Source organism: Perca fluviatilis, chromosome 12 (genome assembly GCF_010015445.1).
Source record: "Perca fluviatilis chromosome 12, GENO_Pfluv_1.0, whole genome shotgun sequence".
NCBI lineage: Eukaryota > Metazoa > Chordata > Actinopteri > Perciformes > Percidae > Perca > Perca fluviatilis.
The window spans coordinates 27,338,756-27,357,433 of NC_053123.1; the positions used below are offsets into that span (position 1 = coordinate 27,338,756).

The 18,678-nt window shown below is 40.6% G+C and overlaps 1 protein-coding gene across 1 annotated transcript in view; it reads right to left on the reverse strand.

Annotated features, from left to right (window-relative positions):
• Nucleotides 1-450: 450 nt before the first annotated feature.
• Nucleotides 451-18,678, reverse strand: part of trim45 (tripartite motif containing 45) — a 20,925-nt gene continuing 2,697 nt past the window's right edge. Inside the window, 5 exon segments of the mRNA XM_039818967.1 lie at nt 451-2,344; nt 4,650-4,776; nt 5,704-5,818; nt 8,437-8,566; nt 16,772-17,088. Coding sequence (XP_039674901.1) covers nt 2,190-2,344; nt 4,650-4,776; nt 5,704-5,818; nt 8,437-8,566; nt 16,772-17,088 — 844 coding nt within the window. The 3' untranslated portion in view covers nt 451-2,189.

An 18,678-nucleotide genomic window follows, 5' to 3' on the forward strand; every position in this document is an offset into this window, starting at 1 on the left:
GTGGAGTTGCTAATGAAACTGAAGGAAAAACACAATTCTGTGCAGGTTTGACAATGTTGCCCTCATTAATAAGCACTTGAGACTGATCTTTACGTGCATAGAGCAAAAGCCAAATGCTGTGGTTTACAAAAAACAAGAATATTTTACTTTATGAACAATCTCAGAATAATGAAGGTCGTGTGGTTACAGGCACAGTGTATTCCAGCACAGTGCTTCTGGCAGGGTGTCACTACCCGATGTGAGTCGAGTGCAGTTGTGATTTGCGCACGCTCAGATATAACGCCAAGGGATCTGGCTGCACTGTGAAATCCATAAAATACTAAACTGTTGTCATTACAAATAATAACAGAAGATGGAAATAATTAAAAAAAAAACGTTTTAGCTATCTATGATTGTTCGATTGCTAACGTTAGCTCAAAACGCCATTCAAGTGACAGCCTTTGTTGTGTTTGATTGCTAACTTGTAGCCAGCAGTGAACGAACTTCGTTACGTAGGTCCATTTTTATTGTATTGACATTACAGAAGTCTCTCGTTAGCAGGTTCTTGTAGGCTACTGCAGCCTCTAATCTAGAACTGACATCAGGGATCATCCCGTGAAAATGTGATGCCTCACGCTAAATAATACATTACTGCTATGTAATGTACCCATCTCATTATTCTGTGGCTAACCGCAAAACAGATCTGCGTCTGTCGCAAAGTGGCGCATGCGCAACTCGCATCTGCACTCGACTCACATCGGATAATGACACAGGGGAAACACAAATATTCACAAACAGGAAGCTAGAAAAATGAAAAAACCATGACTTTTAAAAACAGTGTGTGGCACCACAATACAGGCATCAACTCATCAATGGAGTATTATCATTGAGTTGTATTTTTTATGTACCAATATCCATTTTTTAAACCAAATGTACCATGAAATAACATTATATTAGGCACATTAAATAGTATTAAATGGTATTTATTTGAGAGTATATGGCAAAATCTGGCGGGTAATTATCCATAATTTGGTATTTATTATATACTTACAAACATGGCTTTAAATTGAGACCTGCCAACCCGCCAAATGCGGGTAAAAAAATGAACAATTTGGCCGGTGATGAAGTACTGATGTAGTACAAATACTACATTTCCCATGAACACTGTGTCAACAGTTGGCTACATGCCTAGCGTGCAGTACTGATTATGAGCTACGCTGAAACCGAAACGGAGAAGATGAACGGGAATGGCGCAAAACAAACCAGAGGAACTGAAATAAAAGCAGTGTAGTTAGTTAGGAAAAAAGTGTAACATCTGATTGGCTGGTTACTTTAAAAACATACTAGCCATGTTGGCTGGTGATCAAAAATATTAATTTAAAACCCTGCTTACAAAAACAGTAAACAGTATGTACCTGGTGCCAATACTTCAATATAACACAATACTTTTTCCTCGAGAATATTCTGTGATTATTGTTCCAAAAAAAGTCATTACCTGAAGTGAGCATAAAGAAATAATAGAGTAATAATTGTACATTGATTTCTTTGGTATTTACTGGGAAAAACCCTTGACTAAAGGATCCAAAACACACAAAAGTATTCAAGTTCAACGGTCTGGTGACTCTTAATGGTTCTATTTGAACAAGTTTTCACATTTAAGATATAAAACACTGATTTCAGCACCTTTTGAAATCGACAGCAGCTTCAAGGTTGAAAAAGAAAATCAGCTTGAGAGCGTAGGATGGTGGGTGAATAAAGCAGCAGCACTATCTCTTCTCCGAGAGATAGATTCGCCCTTCAGCGAGGCTTTTAACACATTTGATTCAGGAGCAGCAGACACGTGCTGCTGTGAGTGGAGCTTTTCATTTTCTTTCTCCTCCATCTTGTCACAGGCAACCAGAGCTTAAGACACAAACGGTACTTTTGCCACAGAGATTCAGAGCCTTTAGCCCACACTTTGGCGTTTGTCTGTAATGGTGAGCTGGCTACCGTTCCACAACCAGGCCAACGTTTGGCAGAGGCTCTCGAGACACAGCCACGTTGGTGTCTCGCATCAGTCACTGCGTCTTTAGAGCTTTCCTCGTCTGACCTTTTCAAGATTTACCGCCAACAACAAGCAGAAGCGTACTCCCCCTCCGCTCTGACCTTTTGGTTGCCGCCGCCCTTTATTACCTTCCGTCATCTGGGACAGGTCTCGCCTCCGCGTCGCCTCAGAGCTCCACGGTCCGCAGGTGGCCGCGGGGGGAAACTGCAGCCAACACGCTCTGGGGCAAACACTCGGACTGCTCCGCGGTGCTGCCGCAACAAGACCAGTGGGGCTTCCCGGGGTGTCCTTTATGACCGTGACCGCAACCTTTAAATCCTCCTGCAGTCAGACAGACAGGTATGGAAGACAGACAGACAGACAGACATGTGATCAAGAACAACTTTGGAGTTTGTAAGAGATTGTTGAGTGTTAAAATAAAACTTTAATCATTTAAAGCACATTTGTTTTATATCAGACTGCCTGACAAGCCAGACCCACATCAAGATGTTGGGTCTGGGAACTCACCATTGGCAGGGCTCAATCCGAGGGGCGGGATAAACGGTTGTCTTTCAAATTCCCTCTGCACGTAATAGGATAGCGCTACAACCAGGCAGAGCAACGAAGAAGGTAACGGAGCTAGTTGGTAGATTAAACTTTTGCCGTATCCGGTCGGCAAAACTCCGAACACATCTTCCTTTTTTTTAAGAATTCTTTGTTCTTTTCTCAAAGAAAAGCTGAACTCCAAGTCTTCCAGAAGACCGCTGGTCCCAGCAGCAGCAGCCATAAGCCCCGCCCACCGACTCTATACACGATGTGATTGGCCTGACCAGAGTTTGGTTTTTCCAGCTTGCAAGTCAAAGGAGAGTGCCTAGACCTCCCTGGCTGCAAAATAATTTTGCTGCCGCTAGGGTGCGTCTAGATTTCGCTAGGGTGCGTCTTGTTTATTCGCAGTCAGAAAGTACCAGTGGTGGAATATACTAAGTACATTTACTCAAGTACAATTTTGCAGTGCTTGTCCTTGAGTATTTCCATTTTATACCACTTTACACTTCCGCTCCACTACATTTGAGGCAAATATTGCACTTTTACTCCACGACTACTACTTATTTGACACCATTACTTTCTAGTTTCCTTGCAGATTCTGCATAATGAGTATTTTTACTTTTGGTATTTTAAGCACATTTCGATTACATTACTTAAGGTTTTAAATGCAGGACATTTACTTGTAACAGTATGTTTACTGTAGTATTGCTAATTTTACCTAAGTAAAGGATCTGAGTACTTCTTCCACTGCTGGAACACAAGAGCCAGTAAAAAAGATCTTTAAAGTATCACACGAAGAAACACACAAAGAAAGTGAATCATCTTAATATGCTTAACTCTCCAAGAAGTACACCTAATTCTTTTTTTTTTAAATACTTGCTATATATTAACAAAGCTATATATGACTGCATGTGCAGGACACAGCAAAATAGATGCAGATGTGAACAAGGTGACTTCCACGGTTGAATGATTACACCTGAAGGGAAAAATGTCCTTCACATATTCTTACAATGTTGTATATCATCATCGATCTTTGAAGTATTGCAACTAATGGCGTTTTTCCATTACATGGTACCTGCTCGACTCGCCTCGACTACTCGTCTTTTTTGGTTTTCCATTATGAAAAAAAGTCCCTGGCACCTGCCAACAGGTATTTTTTTTTTTTTTAGTATCACCGCCGTCGAGGTTCCAAGCAAGCTGAGGCGATACCAAAAGGTGACGTGAAAACCTGCAGACTCCTGATTGGTCGGAGAGAATCGTCACTAATCGCTGCGTCATCATTGCTAGCGACAGATGGGGGTGTCATGAACAAATCCGCCATTTCTAAATAGTTTAGCCAGCTGTGCTTTTATTTATTTTATTTTTATTTAAGTTTTTGCTGCCTCCAGCTTCTTGTGAAACTAAATGTGTCTTCTGGCTGTGGCAACAACAACACACCTTCGACGTTCTGTGTGTGTGTGTCGCGTTAGCTCACGGCAGTTTTCTGCGGCGTCGCTATGACGACCAGCCACGCTCGCTTCACGCATGAGGCGGTACTTAATCTGCAATGGCAAAAGGAGGACAAGGCACCGCGGTCGAGCCGAGTAGAGCTGGTACTAGCAGTGGGTAGGCACCGTTATATTGCCATTTCACCTTCACCCTGCCATTTCTACTCATCCCTCTGTTTGTGGACATGCTGAGTTAAGATGGAGAGAGAAATGATGTTTGTGATAAAGACAGTAGGAGCTTCTTAGTGAGAATACTGTGCCTCTTTTCTCAAAACACAGCAAGTCTTGTGGCTGCATGATTCCTAAAAAATAGACAAATGCGTATGACAATTTGTGTAACTGTTTCTTAAGCACTTTTGATGTGTGTTTCAATAAAAAAAAGACTGCCCATGGTGAGTAAAGATATCAGATATTTGCAATAACATAACCTGTTTCTCCCCAAAACAGAAGCCATCACATTAAAAAAAAAGCACAGATGATAGTAATAAAGCTTTTCTCTCTCTATGTCCTACCTGAGAACAAAGTGTACCATTTTTGTTGTGATTTTTCATTGTGAAAAACTGAATAGAAGCCGTCCTTCTGACCAGACATTTTAGAAGATCTCTTCTGTGTACCTGGCATGGTTCCCGCGCAGCCACAGCGAGCCTCTTTGGCTCCTCCACTGGAGCAGAAAGAGCAGCAGTGAAACGTCCCGCTGTGAAGCCTCAACTTCCTCTTCACATTCAGAAGAAACGGAGAGCCCTGCAGGACGAGACGGGAGAGAGTCAGTGAGCCGTTGTCCGTCTGTCTGAGTCGACACTACACAAGCCAACATTAAAGTGCTCATATTATGCTCATTTTCAGGTTCATAATTGTATTTAGAGGTTGTATCAGAATAGGTTTAAATGCTTTAATTTTCAAAAAACACCATTTTTGTTGTACTGCACGTTGCTGCAGCTCCTCTTTTCACCCTGTGTGCTGAGCTTTCTGTTTTAGCTACAGAGTGAGGCATCTCACTTCGGTACCATTTTTGTTGGGAGTCGCACATGCGCAGTAGCTAGGTAAGGACTACTAGCCAGTCAGAAGCAGAGTATGAGGGCGTGCCACGCTAGCAGCTAGGCGAGCATTATAACGTGTTAGTGACGTACGTTCGTCCCTGACGTAAAGGCTGGACTACAACAGAGCTGTTTGGAGCAGTTTGTGAACAGTGTTTTCTGTTGGAGATGGTAAGTCCCTTTGGGGTGGACTTTGGGCTTTTTCACTCAACCTATAACGTGCACACAAAAAAAATATATATATAACCCAATAGAGGAAAGGGAAAAAGCATAATATGAGCACTTTAAAACCAAAAAAAAACAGAAAAGTGGCTGCTCTCTGATAAGTCAAACAGTTACAAAAGGCAAATTTCACAGCCTGTTTAATTATTCATTTTTGCCTGAAGAGGATTTTGCCCATGTTGATTTAATTTGTCAGGATGATGTTAACAGCCCTGAGGTGGTACGCTGTGAACTGCTGGCAGCGCCACGGCTCAGTCCAACTTCACATTCAGCTATTCTTACATGCCGTTCTCAGCTGCCAACACACAATTAACAACAATTGTTTTCAAATATACAGTATAATATCAAATAAATGCTTTTCCCTAGATTATTATATTTTGGTGTGACGTTCTCCTGGAGTCGGTTTTCGTACCTTGACATGTTGAGCTTTGACACAAACCCACACCGAGTAGGTTCCTGGCTCTTCAGGCGTGTATGAAACTCTGTAGGATCCATCGCTGTTGTCAACCACAGTCGTCTCCACTGTGCTAAAGGAAAAGAAAAGAAAATCATCTTGTCAAGAATACTGTAGAATATCAGGGAAAAAAATGCAACTGATAATCAATTCTTTTGGAAATGAATGTAAAGGGCATTGGTTTCTTGCATTTTATCCTCACCTCCTTTTCACAATTCACTGTGTAACAATAACAACCCTCAGCAGAGCATGTAACAAACTTCTTTAACTTGCAAAGTTAGCTTTTTTTTGTGTTGTAAATCATCTGATTCTGAATCAGCAACTTCTTAGATTGAGGGTGATTTTTGCACCAAGCTTTAGCCAAATTCTTCTCAGACAACCAGAGATCAAAACATAAATTTGGACCTATTGAGGACCTCTTGATCTCTGCACGACAATTCAAGTACATAATGGTGTTGATACGCTAGAGGCCGGCCTATTTCATGCATCAACATGTTATTAACAGTTATTTTTACTGCATAAACTAGGAGGTTGCGTTGATTACCGAGATGTGACCAACACGTTTGATGTGTAGAAGAGGGACAAAGCTTTGTGGGGTTATTGGAGTTATTAAAAGCCTGGTGCTAGATGTTACCAAGGCAACCAAAGGAGATCTGGTGTTAAATGTGGCTTAATAATGCATATCACTCAAATTACACACTGTAGATGAAACACAGATGGCATCCTCACGTGGCTGTAACACTTAATAAACTAAGCAGGCAGGCATTGTGGATAACTGATGATGGTGACAAGCAGATATGAATGAATGAATGAATGCATGCCTTTATTGTCATTGCATGTTCACATACAACAACCTTTTTCTGTGTCTTATAAAAGAAAAACTGTTCCGATTCGCTCTGCTCAAACACACACTCATACTCGCACATTGAGATAGAATTAGTCTCGCAATGCCAGACCTTCCTCCACTGCGCTGCGGAGGAGGATCTGGCATTTCTTTAAAACAATCACAATGGTCTTGGGCGGTGCTAAGCCGGACGGAGCAACGGTGCCTCTGCAAGATAGCCTCGGGAAGGAACTTGTTTTGGTTGAACATGTGTACGTTCAAAACTTGTTTTAGTCGTGCAACAGATTGGTCAGATCGTCTAGCTAGCGGTCTGGATTTACCCTGCAGAGATCTGAGGAGTCCTCAGAAATCCACCGGAGTTTAGAATGCCAACACAAAGAAAGGGGAAGGTGACGGACATCCGGCCTAAAAAGAGGGACATCCAGCGGAATTTGAACAATCCCGGAAATGAAACGTCGTCGATATATAGACTAAGATGGAATGGATGTCAAATAAGGTGAAATACGATAAAATAAACTGCTGTAAAAATAATTGGATTAAGTGCATATGCAGTTATTTCACATCATTTAAATCATTGTGGTGGTAGGGAGGAGGGGGGATTGGGGAGTAAGAGTTCAGTTTGTGTGAATGGCTGTGAGGTCAAAACCGTTCCTTAGTCTGGAGTTGCGGCATTTTGTGGCCCTGTGGCGTCTTCCAGAGGGCAGCAGCGTGAACAGATGGTGAAAAGAGTACTGTCTTTTACAACCCTGCAGGCTCTGCTGTGGCAGTAAGATAGGACTCTTCCTGGCATTGCCTATTAATGGAATACAACAACTTTTTTTCTGATTAAATAATGTTTAATTGAAGAAAAACATGATTAAAAGTTGTTGGTTTGATAAGGGTGCAGCTCCTCCAACCAAAGTGACAGAAATAGCGCAGTACACAGGTGGGGAGGGCTCTGTTGACCTGCTCTGAGCAGCTGGGCGGCAGCCGGCGAAACACTTGATCAACCTCGACAGTAGCGTGCTGCTGGATTGTCAATGACTCTCCCCTCACTGAGGGAAGAAAGAAACCTCACCGTGCGCCATGAAAAAGCTACTTCACCAGCGCAAATGTAATAGTGCTGCTACTAAGGATTATTTTCCATTGTCGATTGATCTGTTGATTATTTTCTCAATTAATCCATTTGTTGTTTGGTCTAAAAAATGTCAATGTGTGTTTTCCAAAGCCCAATATGCCGTCCTCAAATATCTTCTTTTTTTCCAACAATGTTTTTTATTAATTTTTCATTGCAAGTACAATTTTCAACCTGTCCCAACCCACAAAAAAAATGTCTCTTTCAGTGGCCGGGTTGGCTCAGTGGGTAGAGCAGGCGCACATATACTGAGAGGCTTATGCCTCGACGCAGAGGTCCAGGGATCGAGTCCGACCTGTGACGATTTCCTGCGTGTCTTCCCTCCTCTCTCTTCCCTTCCTCACCTAGCTGTCCTATCGATTAAAAGGCGGAAAAACCCCCAAAAATTATCTTTAAAAAAAGAAAAACTACTATACTACAACAACTCAAAAGATATGTAGTTTACTGTCACAGGAGTGACAAAACTAGAAAATATTTACATTTAAGAACCTGTAAACTGAGAATTTTTACTTTCTTTTCATAAAAAATGACTCAAACGGATTAATCGATTATCAAAATAGTTTACAACTAATCGATTAATCATTGCAGCTCTTGAATATAGAGCCATCAGTACCTTGCTCCAGGACTCTTCTTGTCTGGCTGAAGTAAAGCTGCATCACCTACCTGGCCTGTTCCCTCTTACCTTGTGTTCCAGAAAGGTCCCGGAAAGCTAAAATGTTGACACGGCACTCACCAGTTTTTCTTCTCCTTGTGAACGATGCTGACCAGGACATGCTCTCCACCTCGTGCCACCTGCTCCCCAGCTGAGTCTCGGCACACCAGGGCGAAGTGGCCCTGCTGCCCCTCCACGCCCCTCTGTAGACCTGTGGCCAAGGGGTTAGAGGTTAGGGGTGTGAATCTTCACTGATGTCAAGACTCCATTACGATTATCCTGTCAACGATTCTAATCAATATCACGATGCATCATGATGCATCACCTCCTCAATATTATTATATATTGCTACACATGGTATTGATAGATAGATAGATAGATAGATAGATAGATAGATAGATAGATAGATACTTTATTGGGGAAGGGGAAATTCAAGGTCCCAATAGCTTTTTTTTCTTTGAGCCAAAGCACCCAGGAAGGTAACAGTACTCTTTAACTGCTCCAGAAGAACTCTGTCTTCACTGACCTCACCCCCTCCACCTCCCCACCAGCCTGCCTACAACTTCTCCCACGGGTGGTGTGATGGTCCCTAGGGATAGTTTTGGCAATCTTGCCGGTCTAAATAGCATTATATATATATATATGTATATATATATATATATATATATATATACAGTGCCTTCGAAAGTATTCGCCCCCTTGAAACGTTTCGACCTTTTGCCACATTTCAGGCCTCAAACATAAAGATATAAAACTGTAATTTTTTGAGAAGAATCAACAACAAGTGGGTCCCAATTATGAAGTGGAACGAAATTCATTGGCTATTTCAAACGTTTTTAACAAATAAAAACTGAAAAAGTGGGCGTGCAAAATTATTCAGCCCCTTTACTTTCAGTGCAGCAAACTCTCTCCAGAAGTTCAGTGAGGATCTCTGAATGATCCAATGTTGACCTAAATGACTAATGATGATAAATAGAATCCAGCTGTGTGTAATCAAGTCTCCGTTATAAATGCACCTGCTCTGTGATAGTCTCAGAGGTCCGTGTAAAGCGCAGAGAGCATCATGAAGAACAAGGAACACACCAGGCAGGTCCGAGATACTGTTGTGGAGAAGTTTAAAGCCGGTTGGATACAAAAAGATTTCCCAAGCTTTAAACATCCCAAGGAGCACTGTGCAAGCGATAATATTGAAATGGAAGGAGTATCAGACCACTACAAATCACGAAGACCCGGCCGTCCCTCTAAACTTTCAGCTCATACAATGAGAAGACTGATCAGAGATGCAGCCAAGAGGCCCATGATCACTCTGGATGAACTGCAGAGATCTACAGCTGAGGTGGGAGACTCTGTCCATAGGACAACAATCAGTCGTATACTGCACAAATCTGGCCTTTATGGAAGAGTGGCAAGAAGAAAGCCATTTCTTAAAGATATCCATAAAAAGTGTTGTTTAAAGTTTGCCAAAAGCCACCTGGGAGACACACCAAACATGTGGAAGAAGGTGCTGTGGTCAGATGAAACCAAAATCGAACTTTTTGGCAACAATGCAAAACGTTATGTTTGGCGTAAAAGCAACACAGCTCATCACCCTGAACACACCATCCCCACTGTCAAACATGGTGGTGGCAGCATCATGGTTTGGGCCTGCTTTTCTTCAGCAGGGACAGGGAAGATGGTTAAAATTCATGGGAAGATGGATGGAGCCAAATACAGGACCATTCTGGAAGAAAACCTGATGGAGTCTGCAAAAGACCTGAGACTGGGACGGAGATTTGTCTTCCAACAAGACAATGATCCAAAACGTAAAGCAAAATCTACAATGGAATGGTTCACAAATAAACATATCCAGGTGTTAGAATGGCCAAGTCAAAGTCCAGACCTGAATCCAATCGAGAATCTGTGGAAAGAACTGAAAACTGCTGTTCACAAACGCTCTCCATCCAACCTCACTGAGCTCGAGCTGTTTTGCAAGGAGGAATGGGCAAAAATGTCAGTCTCTCGATGTGCAAAACTGATAGAGACATACCCCAAGCGACTTACAACTGTAATCGCAGCAAAAGGTGGCGCTACAAAGTATTAACTTAAGGGGGCTGAATAATTTTGCACGCCCAATATTTCAGTTTTTTATTTGTTTAAAAGGTTTGAAATATCCAATAAATTTCGTTCCACTTCATGATTGTGTCCCACTTGTTGTTGATTCTTCACAAAAATTACAGTTTTATATCTTTATGTTTGAGGCCTGAAATGTGGCAAAAGGTCGAAAAGTTCAAGGGGGCCGAATACTTTCGCAAGGCACTATATATATATATATATATATATATATATATATATATATATATATATATATATAAATATAAATAAAAAGACCTGACTGACATGTGCTGTGCATTTTTTTCTTTTTTTTTAAAGAAAACAATTACTTTTTAGAAATGCCCCATTGGTATATAGCTTCTAGAAGGGTATTATTCAACTTTTGGTTTTGTTAAAGAAGGAAAAGAAAATCGCAACACTCAATACTATATAAATGCAATAACTGAAAATGGTATTACATATCAAATCGGCACCCATGTATGTCGGGAAAGCATCGAATCGGGACAAAAGCATATCGTCCCAGCCCTACTTCTCACACAAACTTAGAAGGTTTGTGATCCTGCACATGCACATCCCTTTAAAAAGAGGCTCTTCGTCGTTCAGACACACCACAAAATGGAGACACTTAGACCTCTGTCTTTTGTCCCTTAAGACTGCAGTGACAACATCTCACCCTCAATACAACCTCCTACTGAGTGCTTACGTGAGCCACTTTCGCCCTAAACATATGGTGACTGCTGCCAGTGGAAGTGTGACTCCAGGCACTGCTGGGCGTCAGTGTTGCTGACCACAGTTTTCCAGAACCTCATCATTATTTAGTGTTTCATTAACTTGTTCTGCTTTGCTCGGGGGGGGGGACACAATCGCTGAAGATATTCATCAGCTGATGTGGCGTTCTTGTCGCGTTAAAGCCAACATAATTTGCGTTCATATCCATGATTTATGTTGCTTTGCATTTTCTTGTCAGATTCTGTTAGCCGTGCGATAACTAATGATCCAACACATCGTATTCCTCCTTTATTATTCAGCGTTCTCCAGTAGCTGCAGGGGCATCTGTTTGGAAGCTGTTGAAGCTGCTATTGTTGCTAATGAACTATATTAACTTATTCTGCAAATTCTGTTCTTCTAATTTATGTGATCTCAATAAAATTGAGAATAAGGTTAATTTAGCTTTGTATTGTCCATATTATCGTGATTTAAGATTGCAATTATTTAACAAAGTTAAAGTAAAAGAGATGAGGCAGGATATAGATCTGTTAGTTTGGTTGTTTGAACATAAAACATTTTTATTTGTAGACATTTTTCAAATCATGGGCTAAAAGAAAGGCGGCTTGGTATCGATGGTTCTCTGTCTGGAAGTGACATTCCCTGTTCATTTACTTATTTTTCTGTGGTTGTAGTTTTTTTTATGTATGAAATGTTTTAGTTCTAGTTGGACAATCTATGGGTTAAACTATTGTGTAATGGCTGTTGCAATAGGTTTTCTTTATTTATTTTTTTATTTTGTATGAAGTAGAGTATGTTGTGTGTGGACATTGGACCGGAAGCTGTGGATAAAATATCTTTTGTATTGATGTCATGTAATTCTGTGTGGGATGGGCTACTTAGTGGCATGACATGTAAATAAAATAGCATTCATTCTGTTTCTACTCCGTCTTTTTACTACAGCAATACTTGTATTATTACCATTACTTTTGCTCAGTCTTGTATAAAATACTTGAAAGCAAGTATCTTACCAGAAAATGACTTTGGTAGAAGTTAAAGTCACCTTTCAGAATATTTCTTGAGTAAAAGTCTTAAAGTGCTCATATTATGCTCATTTTCAGGTTCATAATTGTATTTAGAGGTTATACCAGAATAGGTTTATGTGGTTTAATTTTCAGAAAACACCATATTTTTATTGTACTGCACATTGCTGCAGCTCCTCTTTTCACCCTGTGTGTTGAGCTCTCTGTTTTAGCTACAGAGTGAGACATCTCACTTCTGTACCATCTTTGATGGGAGTCGCACATGTGCAGTAAGTACTACTAGCCAGTCAGAAGCAGAGTATGAGGTCGTGCCACGCTAGCAGCTAGGCGAGCATTATAACGTGTGTTACAAAGTGACGCACGTTTGTCTCTGAAGTAAAGGCTGGACTACAACAGAGCTGTTTGGAGCAGTTGGTGAACAGTGTTTTCTGTTGGAGATGGTAAGTCCCTTTGGGGTGGACTTGGTGCTTTTTCACTTTGTTAACCTATAATGTGCACAAAAAAGATATATAACACAATAAAGGAAAGGGGAAAAGCCAAAAAGCATAATATGAGCACTTTACGGTATCTGATATTTACTGTAAGTATCAAAAGTAATTATCGGATATTAAAAGTACTTCATTATTAGAAGTGAAAGTAAAAAAAAAAAAAACTGATTATGACCAAAGGTGTGTAACGTTATCTTCACCACTGTCCTCAGGGTGTTCGTCATCCGTTTGTGACATGCACCAGGTGATTCCATGACTATGAGTTATTATGCTTCCTCCTCTTCTTCGGTCGTTTTGGCCAATGTTTGTTTTTTTTGCCGCTTGGCAACAAACAGGCATTACGTCACCAACCGGAATAAAGCGTGCATTAACTTGCAATCTAGGACCAATGATTCACCAAACCTGCTTTTTTCCAGTGTAACTTCTGATTTCATTTTGTAGTAACGAGTAACTAAGATGCTTACGGGAAATGTAGTGGAGTAGAAGTATACATCTTAATTAGTAATGTAGTGGAGTAAAAGTAGAAGTTTCCGGGAAATATAAATAATGAAGGAAAGTACAGATACGGGAAAATTCTACTTAAGTACAGTAACAAAGTATTTGTACTTGGTTACATTACAACACTGCTCTTGCCGTTACTGAAGCTATTGCTGCTAATATCACACCATTACTGTAGCTACTACTGCTATATTTAAATGCTAAAAGGTTGCTGACATTATGCATCAATATTTTAACACTTGGGAGTGGGCCTTTCTTTTATTAATACAGAATGTTACTATTATCTTATTTATAGATAAAAAAAAAAAAAAAAGGCCTTGCACGCTCATTGTGCACCCACACAGCTTAATTACCTAGGCTAATCAGAGCTCTTCACAGGGCTGTGAGTGTACAGGGTGTGTCTGACTGACACTTGCCAGACATTCCTGTGGTTTAGGATAGAGCAAATTACACTTTAATCATTTTAATTGGTACATGATGTCTGTTCACATATGGTTAGCTACTCTTCACATTCTAGCTATTGGTCCTCAAACATAAGATTGAGTGCAGTAATTACTACCACTGCCCACGCTAAAACTTCTACTACTACAATTACTATCATTCGGACCAGTAGTCTATTGCTGCTGTCCATGCTGCTGCTAATGGGCGTGAATTATCTGTGAATTTATGTGTGTGTGCTTGCTAAGCCGACTACCCAGCAGCTGCCCCCGCTACAGACACAGCTGTTCTGGCCCACATTCCACCTGTGCTGTGGACCAAAACCCACCACTTCAAACCCTCTTATCACACAGAGAGGGGATAATCGCCGGCAAGCCTTTGTGACTTCTGCTTTCTAATAGTCAACACAAAAATCTGGCCTTTATCTGGCCCGTTAAATGAAAGAGTTACACAGCGTAAAGACGATGTGGCTGATGAAAGTTAACTTGGAAGGGACAAACAACTTAAAGCTGGTGTAGCTGATATAGTGACACAGTGGATTTATACAGCATCATCCTACATAAAAAAAGAAGAAGAGTAAATACAAAAAGTAGGTGTGGATAACTAGAAGGTATGCTGCTTGGCAAGGTGCTTTATATGGCCATACAAACAGTCTAATACAGGCACGAGCAAGCACCCAAACAAACGACTGACACAATGCACGGGCTGACCTCCTGGCAAACATTAAACTACACACTTTGACACCCAGAGGTACCGCGTCGAAGTCCTTATTTGCTGAGGTTTTCAATTTCCCACAGAGGCAAACACGACTTAAAGCCTTTTATTGAGGCAAGCTGCTACAAATCTCTGCTGGCTGTGTGTGCTTGTGTGTGTGTGTGTGTGTGTGTGTGTGTTTAGGAAGGGTGGGATTTGTGAAGGACAACGTAGGGCTGCACAAAATTGTCATCGCCATGCCAACTTGCAGATTGGGAACACATTGGGAAAGAAACTTTGTGTTAGTTGAGAGACAGAGGCAGAAAACTGCACTTTAAAACGCAACTATCATTCTCTTTTTTATTTTCAATTTAATGTTTAACTGGTTCAATAAAAGAATGTTGGAAATGACCTTTCTTTTTTTAATTCAACAAGCAATTTGTTGTATTTTAGTAGTATACTGAAAGCAGCGGAAAGGCAGAACTGAGTACATTTTAATATCAGTTTATCACAAGTAATAGAGTTATTGCGATATTAAACAATGTTTATATATATATATATATATATATATATATATATATATATATATATATATATATATATATAGCACATTTTCCTCATATCGTGCAGCCCTGAGTTCAGGGGCGATTCTAGGATCAGACCTTTAGGGGGGCTCAGCCCCTAATGAGAATGTTACACGGATACAGTGTCTTGCGTGTTGACCCCCGCTTAATCAGTAATTTCACTGGATAACAATGAATATATGTATTTATATTAAAACAAGAGGATAAATGCAAAATATTGAACATATGAAAAAACTATGAAAGTCCCTTTATGGACTACCAGAATCAAATGAAAGGATAATGAGGTGTTAACGATAAATAAATAAAATATAAAACTTTCCTTGACTGGGTGACAGATGCATAGCATTGGCGACAGCGACACAGGATATTAAACTTGTTTCTTTGAACCTGTAATTGTTTGTCCTCTCTCACTAACAGTCAAGTTTGCAAACTCTAACTTGAAGCATAAATAAAATAAAAAATGTATTTGTTTTTTATTATTATAATTTTTAGGAGGGTCTCAAATCGCCACTGCCTGGGTTAACAGAGGATGACTTACACCAATTAAATGTGACAAAGTGTGTGTGTGAGTATGTGTGTGTGTTTCTTCCATTATGAATCCCTGGAGGTTGAAATACATGTCTTTTATCTTTAAGAGAAGTCATTCCTGTTGTTAGAACATGTCCTGGAGCCACTTGCAATGCCATTTGTAGGTTTTTCCTTCCCTTCTCGCTTTTACAGTGTTGGTGTGTGTGTGTGTGTGTGTGTGTGTGCATGTAATGTTTGTGTGTAAACATCCCCTCATTGCACTGCCTTCAGGCCTGTCGAGTCAACTCAACATTCCTTCGGTCCCACAGGAATTCTTTGAGTCTTTGAGCCAAAGCACCCAGGAAGGTAACAGTAGTCTTTAACTGCTCCAGAAGAACTCTGTCTTCACTGACCTCACCCCCTCCACCTCCCCACCAGCCTGCCTACAACTTCTCCCACGGGTGGCGTGATGGTCCCTAGGGATAGTTTTGGCAATCTTGCCGGTCTAAATAGCACTATATATATATATAAATAATTAATAGGTGTTCTGAATAACTAATGCATTTTAAAATGAAAACATAACTGAATTAAGACACCTATTAAAAACATGGATTTGCAGCAGTTTAGCAATTTTATGGAGAAGAAAAGGTGATATTCTATATTTTTCTTACAGCCAACAAATCTTCAACAACAACAATGCGTTAGTCTGTCTATTCAATGCTTTTCAACTTCTCAGTCTGCGGCGTTCAGCCGAAGCCAAATGGTTCCTACTGAAAAAGTAGATCTCTAAAACTCCAGGAGTAAATAAAGTATTTGTTGGAACCAATTTCAGTAATGATTTAATACAGATTTATTGCACTAGTTGCACACGTACAGCACCAGTATTTTGTATGTAGTATCGACTTAAGATAAACTACAGTGGCTGTGTTCACGGTAATAATAAAAATTAAAAAAACACATTCATGTGCTTGTAGTAGTTTTTGGTCAAGAGCGGTGCTCTAAAGCACAGGGCAAGATCAATTCATTTTTGGTTTTCTTTTTTTGTATGGGATTCACAGACAATAAAAAAAAAAAAAAATTAAATAACAAACCTTTACTTTAAATAGGCAGAAAATGGAAATTGATTAAAAAGCAGCTGATCCTTGAAAATACTTCATTTTGCAATTTACTCTGGGATATTAATTTTGTATTAGCCTAATGAAGATAAAATAGCTTTGTAAGTACTTACTGGAATACATGAGTTACCTTTTAAGAAAACACTAGTAGTGTAGTAGTAGTATTGAAAAAAGTAAAACATTACAACAAGCTGAAAAACCTACAGAGCCCCATCATCCTGACATTACTCTTAAAACAGAATATATTGGTTTACCTTCCCCTTCGACGGTGCACTTGCTGAGGTCCACTGTTTTAGAGTTGATCACCCCAACCACCGGGTAGCCCTCCACATCCCCCGCCGGCTCCCTGGCCATGAAGCTGATGCCGCTGCTGTCGTCGGTGGCGACGGTTGCCGGGTTGGGGTCGTAGCTGTTCTTTGCCAGGCTGGTCAGTCTTCTCAGTGTCACTCCTTTGGCGCTGAGGATCTCAGCGTCTGAGCCGCAGCTCAGCAGTCTCTCTGCAAACTCCACGCCGCCGCCGACGTCCAACAGAGCCTGCTGCAGTTGCGCCCTCTGCAGGTGGAGCTGGTTCCTGTTGGACAAAGTGACAGAGTGAATAACAAGCAGCATCTCCCGCGCACTCGATGAGAGGTTTTTCTGCACTGTAAACCATGGTGGCCTGTTTGTATCTATTAAAGTGAAATGGGATGAGGCTCAGCGTTTGCAGCAGAGGCCACAGGTTCAATTCCGACCTGCAGCCCTTGGCTGCATGTCATTCCCCCTCTCTCTCTCTCTCTCTCTCTCCCCCCTTTCACATATTCAGCTGTCCTATATAATAAATGCCTAAAATGCCCAAAAAGAATATTTAAAGTGCCCATGTTATGAAATAAAAAAAATCACTTTTTCGGGGATTTGGGGTGTTATTTTGTGTCTCTGGTGCTTCCACACACATACAAACTTGAAGAAAAAAACAAAAAACATCCTTGCTGTTTTGAGTGAGATACGGTTTCTGAACGGATCCTGCCTTCAGTCTCCGGGTGAGCTGTTCAAAATCTGCAGGGCTTTCTACGTCACTAGCCGAAACAAGGGGGCTAAACCATGCTAGCACTAGCATGCTAGCGGTTAGCCCCCTCGTTCTCAATGGCAAAACATTGCTACAACACACACAACTTTACCATAATATACAAAAGAACTACTATCATGTCCCTCTTCTGCAGGTATTCCAAGCAAAGTTGGAAGTGTGCCCTCATTTAGAAGTCTCCCAGCTTATCCTGCCTTGTACTGACTGCAGTTAGAGAAACAGCTAGCTAGCAATCGTGAGCCTTACCTAGCTACTGCGCACGTTTTTGATAATTAAACCATGTAAACCTATTCTGGTACAACCTCAAAATACAATTATTAACCTGAAAATGAGCATAATGTGGCCACTTAAAAAAAAAAAAGGTGAAATGTGCAGGACTACCTTTTTCTGCGGCAATACAGTACGCCCAATGTTCCCTGAAATAACAAACTCAGAGCAGGTGGTCTGGTTATTGTCTCACCTTGTACCTCTCACACCAGTTAGTGCTGCCGATTTTTTACATGCTGCCTACACAAGCTTTATTCTCAAAATAAAATCCAAAAACATTAATTTAGTGGCCTCATCGCGTTCTTGATAGAGTCCATGACAACTAAGTAAACTCTGTTCACTGATGAAGACCCTGAGATGCATTTAAAAAGCTTCGGGAAAAGCTAGTAAGTGAACCGTGAGTTGAGATTATTTTGTCAACTCTCAAAGTGAGATCAACTTTACTGTCCCATGAGGAAAACTCAGTGATTGTGCTGTTAAAAATGAAGAAAATCAAACAGCCTTGGAGACTTTAGACAATATGTTACAGTGTAAGACAACAAAATAGCAAAATCAATGTCAAAAATGCTGACAGAAAAATCTAGTGTTCAGCATTCTGGCTTTAAACTGTATGTATAATGACACAAATTCATTTTGTAGTGATATGGCACATTTTACAAAAGGATATTTTAATAGGTGGACAGTGTCAGATGTGTCTTTGATTTTTCTGAGCTGATCCAATAGGTGGCCGGAGGTAGTAAATGTGAAGACATAATTGTAATATGTCGAAGTTTACCACAACTATTCCACAACTTTTGTAACTCTCTAGCTGACCGAAGAAGAAATTGTTTCTTT